The 12,435-nt window shown below is 49.2% G+C and overlaps 1 protein-coding gene across 1 annotated transcript in view; it reads right to left on the minus strand.

Moving 5' to 3' along the window:
* Nucleotides 1-11,859, minus strand: part of FRAS1 (Fraser extracellular matrix complex subunit 1) — a 328,899-nt gene extending 317,040 nt beyond the window's left edge. The window contains exon 1 of the mRNA XM_060278390.2: nucleotides 10,491-11,859. Within this exon, the coding sequence (XP_060134373.2) occupies nucleotides 10,491-10,566 (76 nt within the window). The 5' untranslated portion in view covers nucleotides 10,567-11,859. The remainder of the gene's footprint in view (nucleotides 1-10,490) is intronic.
* Nucleotides 11,860-12,435: the final 576 nt, after the last annotated feature.

Here is a 12,435-nt window from a genome sequence, read left to right on the forward strand (position 1 = left end):
TGCAACGTCTGAACGTTTAATATCTTCCTAGCCCTTTGAAAATGTTGGGTGCTTTAATTGTGAGAAAGAAGCACAGCAGTAATGAGTTTACCCTTTAACAGCCTGTCTTCCACCAACTTCAAACCTGGAAGAGTGCTTGTTCCTGTTGAAAGGAGCCTAGGAAACCGCAGATGTTCCTAAAATAAGTTACCATCCGTTCTAAAATGTATCTCAGCAGCTGCAGGGTGTGAAATGGTACACTGGAACGAACTATGCATGGCACCTTGGTGTGAATACACAGAACATGCTAGAATGTTAGCTTCTGGGGATATTAAGGGTTTGGGGCAGGACCTGAACTCAGATCCAAGGGAATACATTACCATAATTTTAGAAATTCACGCAGAAAAAAATTAACAGGGTATCACAGGGGCAAAGCAGAGCCAGTGACCGGCCAAAATAGATTGTGCCGGCCAAAATAGAGGCAGAGGATTAAAATAAGTACAGTATTTGTGCTATTAACATCACATCTTGTTTGACCCTCACTTTAGGAGTGACCAGAAAATAGAAGCTGACCTGGTAAATAGGACAGTTGGAGCATATACAATACAAGGTCCGGGCACGTCCCTCTCAATCCGATTCAGGGCACAATCTAGCGCTCTGGAATGACCCATCCAATCTGGGACAAATAGGGACCAATTGATCCTGATCGATTGAGAGCCCTAGCAGTCTTTGATTAGGGTTGAACCCCTAACTAATCACAGGGGTTGCACAAGTATTGGAATTCCTCCTTGGCCTACGAGAGAAAACAAGACGACTCTTCCCCATTCTTAAGCAAAGGGCATCTCTTGTTTTGGCAGAGGTCTCATGAGAGACAGGTGTGGGTTTCATTGGCAGAAGACGACACTTCCCATTATCCACTGAAATTCTGAAGGGAGGGAGAGGGAGGGAGCCAGAGAAGGAGGTGGAGCTATAAGTGGCCGTGCCGAAGCATGAGCCACATTCTGTCAATGGGAAGAATGACGCTTCTGCTGAAGCCATGTCACCCCATTTGACAGCCCCATATTGCTCTGGGTGGACCCAATCCAGCACTGTCTCAACCTGTTCTGGTCAAATTCTGGGTCAAACTGATTCGGTGTGAAGTGCAGGATTTGGCATGAGCCAGTAAGGTAAAAGGTAAAGGACCCCTTATGGTGCTGGAGGAGACTCTTGAGAGTCCCATGGACTGCAAGAAGATCAAACCTATCCATTCTGAAGGAAATCAGCCCTGAGTGCTCACTGGAAGGACAGATCCTGAAGCTGAGGCTCCAATACTTTGGCCACTCATGAGAAGAGAAGACTCCCTGGAAAAGACCCTGATGTTGGGAAAGATTGAGGGCACAAGGAGAAGGGGACGACAGAGGACGAGATGGTTGGACAGTGTTCTCGAAGCTACGAACATGAGTTTGACCAAACTGCGGGAGGCAGTGCAAGACAGGAGTGCCTGGCGTGCTCTGGTCCAAGAGTCGGACACGACTAAACGACTAAACAACAACAACAACAAAGGACCCCTGGTCAGTTAAGTCCAGTCAAAGGCGACTATGGGGTTGCGGCAGGCTGAGGGAGCCAGCATTTGTCCACAGACAGCCTTCTGGGTCATGTGGCGCAATGGAACACCGTGACGGAAACCAAAGCTCACAGAAACGCAGTTTACCTTCCCACCACAGCAGGACCTATTTATCTACTTGCACTGATGTGCTTTTGAACTGCTACGTTGGCAGGAGCCGGGACCAAGCAACCAAGCAACGGGAGCTCACCCCGTCATGGGGATTCGAACCGCCAACCTTCTGATCAGCAAGCCCAAGAGGCTCAGTGGTTAAGAGCACAGTGTCACCCGCATCCCCATGAACCAGTGCACAACCCTGGCACAGTATCCACAGAGGCCTGAAAGGGGCACTGGAGGTCCCCTGGTCTAACCTCCTGCTCAACATAGGATCTGCAACTCAGGTTGTGACTACTGCATCCTTGGCAGATGGCAGCCGAGTCCCTGCTTAAACTCCTCTGACAAAGAGAGCCCAGCGCAGCATGGAAGTGTTGCAACCTGAAAAACATTTCCCCGCTTGAAACTGCAGGCAAGCTGTATACTAAAATGTAGCAAGGATTAAATCACACACTCCTGAGCTGGCAAGCTCTTGCTTAGAATAAGTCACAGCTGACACTCATGCAAAAATCACAGGGTTGCTGCTGTTGCTTTTTTCATCTGCTACAATTTTTAAAAAATGCACCTTCTACAAATGAGACTTACAGGGAGGACTATGAATTACTGCGAAAAAGGACTAAGAAGGAGTTTATTTAGGATTTGGATTTTATAGCAATAACTATTAAAATAAAATGCAAAATCAGAAAGAAAGTTAGGAAACCATTAGTCAGGGTTGACTGAAGTCCTAGGCTGCAATAGCCAAAGGTTTGTTATATTGTATAAGATGGGATGTTATGTTTGGAAAACATGTGCAAAAACCAATAAAAATATTTGAGAGAGAGAGAGAGAGAAGGTAACCTCTGGAAGGTGCTAACCTGGCACCTTCCAGATGTTTTGGACTACAACTTCCATGAGCCCCAGCTGCTAGTTGGGACTGATGGGAGTTGTAGTCCAATGCATCAGGCTGAGAAGGCCTGGGTAGGAAATTAAAACCTCTTGGATTTTTAAGAGAGTAAAGCAATGCTTTTATGAAAATCACGATGCACCACACATGCCTTATTTCTTGAAGCTTTCTTTCTTTCTTTCTTTCTTTCTTTAGAAAAAGAGAAGTGCCTTCGAAAGCGCCTAAAGGGAATTGCAAAAACGTCAAGCCAGACACTGGCCATTTGTTTGGTGGAAAGTGATGCCTCTCTTGTCTTCGAGGCGCAAGTGGCTCTGCTGCAGGATGCAATCACTCGGGGTTCTGAAGGACGCGAGGATTTGGTTCAATGCCGCCTGGGGACGCGGAGACAAAGGAAGGGTTTATGGGCAGCGCTGCAGCTGGTCTCCCCAAGGAGGCAGCAACAGTCACTTCTGCACGGCACCTGCCAGACCGTTAATAAAAGTGTCAAGGCCAGGGCCTTCGCAGGAAGCTGGTTGCCTGCTTCCAGCGCTATGAAATCCAATGCGGGAGGGCAGTTTTGAAAAGCAGGAGATGGCCCTGTGAGAACATGCTGTAAGAAAGCAAAGTCCGGAATGCAGCAGGGAACAAAGCATTCAATGCCCACAGAACCAAAGATCACCAGGGGCCTCTGATTATCACAACAAAGCCCAGTTTCCCACAATTTATCCCGGCCAAAATGGCCCAATCCACAGAATCACAGACCTGGAAGGGACCCCCAACGGTCATCTAGTCCAACCCACTGCAATGCAGGAATCTAAACTAAAGCATCCATGACAGATGGCCATACAATCCTGGACAGCTTCATGTTTTATTTTCCGGGGGAAAAGCCACCCACGTTAGGTTAACTCCGCTGCCCTAATTGCAAAATAAGTTGTTGTTGCCATTGTCAACAGTCTCCATAACTCATCCTTCCTCCAAGGAGTTCAAGATGGCATACACATAGCTGCTCTCCCGTTTTCTCTTCGCAACCATCTGACAAGGTAGGCTGGAAGGAGAGAGCCCCAGAGTGGTTTAACCCAGAAGAGTCCATCCCTCTTTGCAAGGGTGCCTGGAGAACTGTAGCTGTGGGAGGAGAACCTGGGACCTGCTAAATCGGGTCCTCCCTAACCAGGTGCAACATGGCAACCGGACCCTGTGTTGTGGGTGGGAACATTTGGATGGCCACAACACCCTATTGGTGGTCCCTCGATCTTGGGTGCAATTAGGCTAGAGGGACACCAGTCAAAGTGATCGAGGGACCACTATTTACGCTGATGCACATGTCCCTGAGCTTCCTCTTTTGGGCTCAGTGCATCGGAACACCCGCCCACCTCTCCCTATATTTAGGGCTTGCACTTGACCTTGCTATGCCGTCGTGTGTTGCCTGTCGTTGGGACAGGGGCACGGCAGGAATTTTCCCCACTTGGCTGATGGGCTGGTGCCATTTGGGTTTCGCCTGCTGCATAGCAAATCGTCACAACTTGTAAGGTTGCGGAGAGGCTCTGGTTCAGGTGATAGGGGTGGCAGAGCGGTCTGGCCATCCCTATGCAAGGGGTATTTCTTTAAAAGGAATCCAAGGACTCATGGTTGGTCTTCCCTGTGAGGGGTTGTGCCCTGAGCCTGAGTCAAGGGGACATCTAGGCGGAGGCCTAGCAGGATCCTGCTCGCCTCTGTCCCAGGTTGACTTATGGTTGGTGCCTGGGGTCAGCGCTGCCTGCAAGGGTGCAGGGAGCTAGTCGAACCAGAGCCTATGCAACCACTCACTTGATTGTAATCAATAAAGTTGTGGCCTAAAGTCTGCCAAAAACCAAACCAAAAAATTGAGTCGTCTGAATTTATTTTGGGGGTGGTTAGCCCAGGTGGCGCTGTGGGTTAAACCACAGAGTCTAGGGCTTTCTGATCAGCAGGTCGGCAGTTCGAATCCCTGCAATGGGGTGAGCTCCCGTTGCTAGGTCCCAGCTCCTGCCCACCTAGCAGTTCGAAAGCACGTCAAAGTGCAAGTAGATAAATAGGGACCGCTCCGGCGGGAAGGTAAACGGCGTTTCCGTGTGCTGCTCTGGTTCGCCAGAAGCAGCTTTGTCATGCTGGCCACATGACCCAGAAGCTGTCTGCGGACAAATGCCGGCTCCCTCGGCCTATAGAGCGAGATGAGCGCCGCAACCCCAGAGTCGGACACGACTGGACCTGATGGTCAGGGGCCCCTTTACCTTTACCTTTAAAAGGTCTCCACACGCAACAGCGATCTTAACAAACTACAGCTCCCAGAAATATTTTGGGGAAGCCCTGGCTGCTTAAAGTGGCATCACAGCACTTCAAATTCATGCTGTGGGACTTCAACTGTTGGCAGCCCCCACCCCACCCCCCAACAAAGTAACTGGTGCAGCCGGCCAGACACAAAGAGCATGTGGATGCAGGGGAAGAGAACATTTAATTTGGAAAGCTGCCTACTCTTTTGTCGGGGATTGTGAGCAGAGAGACAGGAGTTCATTATTCACAGCAAATGCCCACTTCGGATAGCGGAAGGACCGAGGGAACCTGCCCTGTGGACAATCTTTAATCTCCCTTATTGCAGGACAAAATAGTTGCCGTTTGTTGAAGGGTAACTAACAGGGACATAGGAAACCGCCTTATCCCGAGTCGGATCGTGGCTCCTATTGAGTTCAGTGTTGTCTACACTGGTGAGCAGGGCCTCAGTCTGCAAGGTTTCAGTCAGAAGAAGAAGAAGAAGAAGAAGAAGAAGAAGAAGAAGAAGAAGAAGAAGAAGAAGAAGAAGAAGAAGAAGAAGAAGAATACCCTGCCCATCTGTCTGACTTTTAGAAGACACCTGAAGGCAGCCCTGTTTAGGGAAGTTTTTAGTGTTTGATGTTTTATCGTGTTTTTAATATTCTGTTGGGAACCACCCAGAGTGGCTGGGGAAACCCAACCAGATCGGGTGGGTTGGGTTGGAGGGGTATAAGTAATACTGTAGATTATTATTTTCCTTTTTCTGCATGCAGAGCAGATGTTCTCTGCCGCTGAGAAACAGCCCTTCCCTTTAAGCTTCACATTCATGAGCTCTATTCAGATGACTGCTCCTTATATATTGCACACGCAGAAGGAGGAATCATGCCTACTGGTTCTGCTCTCCATCTGTTCAGACAAACCCATGGAAAGAGCCTATGCACAGCTTGTACATACAGCTTGTCTGCATGCACAAGGTCTGAACACACAAGTGGGAGGAAAGCCTGCAAAAAAACCCAAAAAACTCATCCACATACTTTTCTGGGTTCAAAGGTTTGGCTGCACAGAGAGAGATCTGGGTGGCAATAGCAGGCAAGAACTCTGCTCCCCAACCATACTGTCCATGGAACAGTCACCTGAACATTTTGTTAGTGGAGGTTAGCAAAAGAATAGGGATGCCCAGAGCTTTTGAGGGATATTGAGCTAAAGCAGCGTATCCCATCAGGCCACCCTTGCCTGGAGTTGGGTCTGCAGCACCCATGGAACTGGCTGGTGTATCACTGCACAGCATACGCGAGCATAAGCCTTGCTTGCTAGCTCTGATCAAAGCCCTTTTGAACTCTGTGGTTATGTGAACGCCAGTGGTTTAAAACCCAGTGAGGTTGTTTCCTTCCCACTGCACTTCACATTGTTGCACACACCAGAGGGGGGGAGGGAATGCCTTCACCTGTTGCACATTACCTGTTTGGCTTTTCCCCGCCCCCCTGCATTCACGCTCTGTTCGTGAAGGTTTAATCTGAGCATGATGCGCAGCGGCTGTCTCAAACGTACACACCTCTGCTTAACCGCAAAGTGGACGTAGCTTTGGTTAAAGCTGGTTTGGCAGAAAATGCATCAAACAGTAGCATTCCTCAAGAAACTACAGCTCTTCACTGTGGATAAAGTTGTGTTAGCTCACTGGGGCCAGATAATGTGTACCCAAACTGCATTTCCCCCAAAACAGCTTCCTTGTCATTTTGTTAATTCTCATATAGACTGTCACTGTAGAGAGAGGTTCGATTTGAGAAAAAAAAGTTTTTAGTTTTCGGCATCAGTAGCTAAAAGACTGGTTCTCCATGAACCTTTTTAAAATAGATCTATCCTCTATGAACTAAAAACCCTGCAAGTTAGTGAGAATCATCAGATTCTGTGCAAACGTGTTCACAAGTTAATTATAATTTGCATTCATCTCAAATATAATATAATTCATCTCAAAACTCCAGCCAAATGCTTTGTTTGAAGAGCCTGAATTCTGGTGAAAGTGAGCAAGCGAGAGAAGGGCACATCGATTTAAGAAGTTCTACTGGGGGCCCTCACTTGGATGAAAGCTAGGCAGGCAGAAGAATCCCAAAATTGTTGAGCTTTTCTTAGACTCTCTCCCTCTGCCCAAAATAAGTTTTTGGGCTTTTTTAAAATTTTTATATCATTTTATTATTATTATTATTATTATTATTATTATTTATTATCGCCCTACTTGCCATACTTCCAGGTTGTCCTGGACATTCTGCCGACTCAGCAAAAATCATAGGAAGCTGCCACGTACAGTGGTGCCTTGGTTCTCAAACTTAATCCGTTCCGGAAGTCCGTTCCGAAACTACATTGTTCCAAAAGCAAGGCGCGCTTTCCCATAGGAAGTAATGCAGAATGGACCATTCCGTTCCAGACTTTTAAAAACAACCCCTAAAGCACCAATTTAACATGAACTTTGCTATCTAACGAGTCCATTGATCCATAAAATAAAAGCAATAAACAAAGTACTGCAGTCACACAATCAATAGCTGAACTGGGTTCCACACAGTCACAAAAAAACAAAGAGCCCCAAAAACAAAAACGCAAAATAAATAGCAAAAAGAGACGGACCTCAGCGTAACACTCAAAACAGAAGTGTGGCTCTCAAAACGGAGCACATTCAACTTCCGAAAAAGTCCACAAATCGGAACACTTACTTCCAGGTTTGCAATGTTTGGGTTCCAAGTTGTTTGAGCACCAAGCTGTTTGAGAACCAAGGTACCACTGTACCGTCCACAGCACACTGACTGGCAGCAGCTCTCCAGGATTTCAGCCATTTTTATCCCTACCTGGAGATTGAACATGGGACCTTCTACTTGCAAGGCAGATGCTATACCCCTGAGCTACAACCCTCTCCCTGGTACTTTTGTGACCGGTCCATGATTGCATCATCTCTGACCGTGGACTTTATGAGCCACCCCAGGAGCAATCGCCACAGACCAAAGGCCCGTATCCCCTAAAGTCAATTACAAGAAGCAGCGGAGGCAGCTCACAGTTCAGCCGAGAGTTGCCGAGTTCAGAGAAATCAAAGAACTAGAGATAATCGGGTGAAGTAAAGAGAAATCGAGCTCGCGCCCAGGTCAAGTGAGCAGCAAAGCACAAAGCTGGGATCAGAAATGTGGCTGTTGTGGGTGAAACGATTCTTGGAGTGGGGGGGGGACTTGAGCATGAGAGCAGGTAGGAGAGTTTTTATGCACAATTAAACTCTCCAGGCCTTATGTCATCCAGCCACTTTTTCCACTCCAGGCGGCTCCAAGATGGCAATAAATCTTACTGTTCCCTGCATGCGCTCCAGGAACAGGCGGGGTCGGTGGGTAGTCCATGCCGAAGTCATGTCAGCCGTAATGTTCATCGCGCACTGCCTTGATGGATTGTTTTCCAAACAAACAAGGCGTCTAAAAATTGATATTGGCATGCCTAACGCAGGCAGCAAGACCTCCCGACACACGGGCCGCATCTCAGGGCAGGTTTGGCACACCACCGAGTGCAGAGCTGGTGTTAAAATAGTAAAAAGACTAGTGAATAGGGAGTTTTCACTTCACATTTTCACTTCACATTTCTGGTTTCCATGTAGCAAAAAACTCTTAAGCATAACAGCAACTGCCAGGGGCGAAGATGTCTCGGCTCTGGGCGCTTTCAGACAAGCCCCTTCGAGCTTCTCTCACTTCTGCACGTGTGAATGCCGTTACTGCTGGGCAGAAAGCATAAAGGAGCCGGTTTAAAACAGCCAATTGTGGGTTAAGTAATGGTAAAGGTACCCCCGACCGTTAGGTCCAGGGTTGCACGCTCATCTCGCTTTATAGGCCGAGGGAGCCGATGTTTGTCCACAGACAGCTTCCGGGTGATGTGGCCAGCATGACTAAGCCGCTTCTGGCGAACCAGAGCAGCACACGGAAACGCTGTTTACCTTCCCGCTGGAGTGGTACCTATTTATCTACTTGCACTTTGACGTGCTTTCAAACTGCTAGGTTGGCAGGAGCTGGGACTGAGCAACAGGAGCTCACCCCATCATGGGGATTCAAACCGCCGACCTTCTGATTGGCAAGCCCTAGGCTCTGTGGTTTAGACCACAGCGCCACCTGCGTTACACATCTATTAAAGGTACACTGGAAGCTAGGGACTGTCCATAGCTTTATGTACAAATACAGCCTGGATAAGCTCAGTTGGCTACAGCATGGTGCTGATATCGCCAAGGTTGCAGGTTCGATCCCCGTTTGAGAAAGCTGCATATTCCTGCATTGCAGGGGGTTGGACTAGATGACCCTTGGGTCCCTTCCAACTCTAAGATTCTATGATTCTACAATTCTATGATTCTATCCCTTGGGAAGGACCATATCCCAGTGGGAAGAGCAGCATCCCAGTGTACCCCTGGCATCTCCAAGCAAGACTCTGAAACCCTGCTGAGCTGCTGCCAGTCACTGCCAACAATACTAATCTCGATGGATCTTCCTAGGAACATTTTGCTGGTGCGTGACATATTCTGGCATGATTGAGGAGCCATTTGGAAATCAGATGGCATGGAGACATCCTGTTTTTCAAGGTGTGCCACCTTAAGGCAGAACTTTGGAAGGGGGTACCAAGTGTTGAAGTAAGTAGTTCAAAGATGTTCAGGGCACGCTGTTGGACCCTGTGTAAAAATAAAGAAACCGAACAACCACGCATTTGGCAAGTTTGCTGCCATGCTCTTTACATTGCCTGTGCAGAAATGAGAAGGGAGGGTCCCTAGGTTTGATATCCAATTGATTAAATGCGCTTTGCAGACAATAGATAGTTCCATAAGGGAGACTGGGGTGCAATTTCTGGTGGCTGCTGGGCTAAGCAGACGTTGAAGGGGTGTGGCTCAGTGGTAGAGCCCTACGCTGCATGCAAAAGGTCTGCGGTTCACTGTCCCTAGTGACTACAGATAGAATCACAGAATTGTAAAGTTGGAAGGGACCCCCAAGGGTCATCTAGTCCAACCCCCGGCAATGCAGGAATCTCGACTAGATCGTGCATAGCAGGCGCCATCCAACCTCTGCTTTAAAACCTCCAAGGAAGGAGAGTCCAGCTGAGCACTTCCCATGAGAGTCGAACAGCTCTCATCTCTAGGGAGCCTGTCATAAAACAGTGGTCTGACTCAGGATAAACCAGCTCCATTTGTAGGACGGAGCTGCCGATCTGTGTCAATTCCCGCCATTTCCAGATAGGGCTGGAATAAAAATTCCTGCCTGAAATTCCGGAGAGCTTCTGCAAGTCAGTGTAGACAATACCTGGTTAGAAGAACTGGGGATAAGGCAGCTTCCTAAGTGCTTTCGTCTGATCCTACACTGCACTTCTTGTGCTCTTAAGCCAAGAGTTGCAGGCTCTGGGCAACTTAACAACAGAGACTAGCAGCATTTTTTTTTCTTTTGAGAGAGAGTCCCCTAAGCATTTTTCCTCAAGAGGACCACAAAGATTCTCAAGTGGCGTGGTCGGGCTTGTAGATTAAAAAAGCAAAAATTTAAATAAGCAAGACGGTGCCAGATTGAAGCCAGCCCACCCCAAACCCCATAGATCATCCCCAGCCCAACTTCAGCAGGGAAACCTGGCTGCAGAATATCATTAAGCGGCCCAACTTCTCTCTGTAAAGCGAAATCAATGAAGTCCAGAGCTGAAGCTTTTACTCACCTTCAGCCTGATGGGGCAAAACGGCAAAGGCAGCCAAGACGAGCAGGAGACGCATCCACGCCGCCAGGAAATCCATAGTTAAGCAGAGGTTATATTTTAAAAGGGGAAAGAAAATGAGTTTCTTTTTTTTTCTTAAGCCCCAAAGGACCTTCTCTCTCTTTCTCTCAGCTGGAGCTTCGTTCGCGCAGCATCCGAAGGCAGCTTTGCAAAAAAAAATCAAAGCATTTTTCTATCCCGGGAACAAAACTAACAGCAGGTACACACACACACACACACCGCTTTTGGTTCCTGGGGAAAAGAGCGTCCTCTGGTTGTTTTGGGGTTCGTGGAGATGTCAGGTGGCGCCCCAGCCTCCCGCTCCAGTTTTGGTGGACAGGAGGAGGGTCTCTCCGCGTTCTGGCGACCCCAGCGCGTATTTACAGTGCGGGCGAGCCGTAGGGCAGAGAGCAGCCGTAAATCATCTGGCGGTGGGTCACCTTTGCGCCCAGGGACGAATCGGGGGAAGGAGCAGGACAAGAACCGCCGCCGCGCGTCTCTTCGGAGAGCTGCCGCCCTCTCCAAGTTGTCCCCCTGGCCGGCAAAGTTCCCCCAGTTGGAGCGATTGGTCGACAAACACCCGAGGCGAGGAGACCTCTCGCCCCTCTCCTCGCCCTCTAATTCCTGCTTTCTCTCTGAGTCCCTCCCTCCTTTTCAAAGTCCACTTTGGGGCGCCGGCGCCGCGCCACCCACAAAGGCGCCTCGGATCTTGCGGATCCTCCGCCTGGCGCGCCACGCGCCCTGGATCGGGCACAGCGCCAAAGCGCGCCCCCTTTCCCACCCCGCCCGGATCCTTCTTCCACTCCTCGCCCTCCTGATCTTTTGGGGGGCTCCTCGAGGAAACTTTGCAGGTCCCCTCCAGAAGGAGATCTCTTCTCACGCCGCTTCTCCTTCGGAGGCAGCAAGAGGAGGCTGCCTGGCTGGTTGGTGAGGCGGGGGGGGGGGAGAGAGAAAGAGGGGCGTTTCTCCAGAAAGAAAACAGAGCAGGCTTGCTTTTTTTTAAGCGGGGCTTTCCCTCCCCTCCCTCCGCCTCGCCGTGCGCGTGAGATGGTAGAATTTCTCCCTCTTTAGCGTAGCAGATCCGCGCAAAAACAGGGAATTTTTAAAACGCTCCCCCTGCAATACGTCCTGGGAGCAGAGAGGATAATTTCAGTCTGCAGGTGATTTGCAAAGAGATACCACATGCAGGCAGGCAGCCGCAAAGACTCTCCAAGGCGCCTGTAGTAGAAATCCACTCTCCATAGGAGGGAGAGGGGCAAGATCCCTCCTCTTCCTCTCTCCTGGCTTTCTTTCTTTCTCTCTTTCTTTTTTTAAAGGAGGTTCTCCTCCACCTCCCTCTCCCATGCAGTGCGAAAATGGACCCAGGGAAAAGAGGCTGTGGTGATACTGCTGGCAAAGATTCCTGAGAAAGTCACGTGGGAAAGAAAGAGGAGGGGGGGAGAAAGAGAGCAACCTGATCCTCTTATTCATGCTGCAGAAGTTTATGTTCCTATATGCTTGTCTGCTTTTGTCTTGAGATCGGGTGGAAATTGGCCAGAGAGAAAGGAGAGAGAGGGGAAGGAAGAGGGCAAGCTACATCTGTTCATGGGGGGGGGGGCACACCCACCCCTGCGCCACCCAGGACGAGCTGCTGCCGCCGCCGCCGCCATGGTTTTAAAAAGTTAGCATTGCAGGATTTCTTTCCAGTTCCCGCCTGCCTGGCGAAGTGGCACCACCCAGGCTGAAATCGCCTCCATCAACATTCCTGCATTGCAGTGGGTGGGGCTAGATGACCCTCGGGGTCCCTTCAGTTCAATGATTCTATGCCCTTCATTCATCCCCCTACCCCCCCACCCCTTAGTGAATTTGCATTACTGTACAACCATTCATGCTTTCCTTGCACCCACTCACAGCTATCTCAGAAGAATAA

The sequence above is a fragment of the Zootoca vivipara genome, chromosome Z1, assembly GCF_965207765.1.
Source record: "Zootoca vivipara chromosome Z1, rZooViv2.hap1.1, whole genome shotgun sequence".
In the NCBI taxonomy this organism is placed as follows: Eukaryota; Metazoa; Chordata; class Lepidosauria; order Squamata; family Lacertidae; genus Zootoca; species Zootoca vivipara.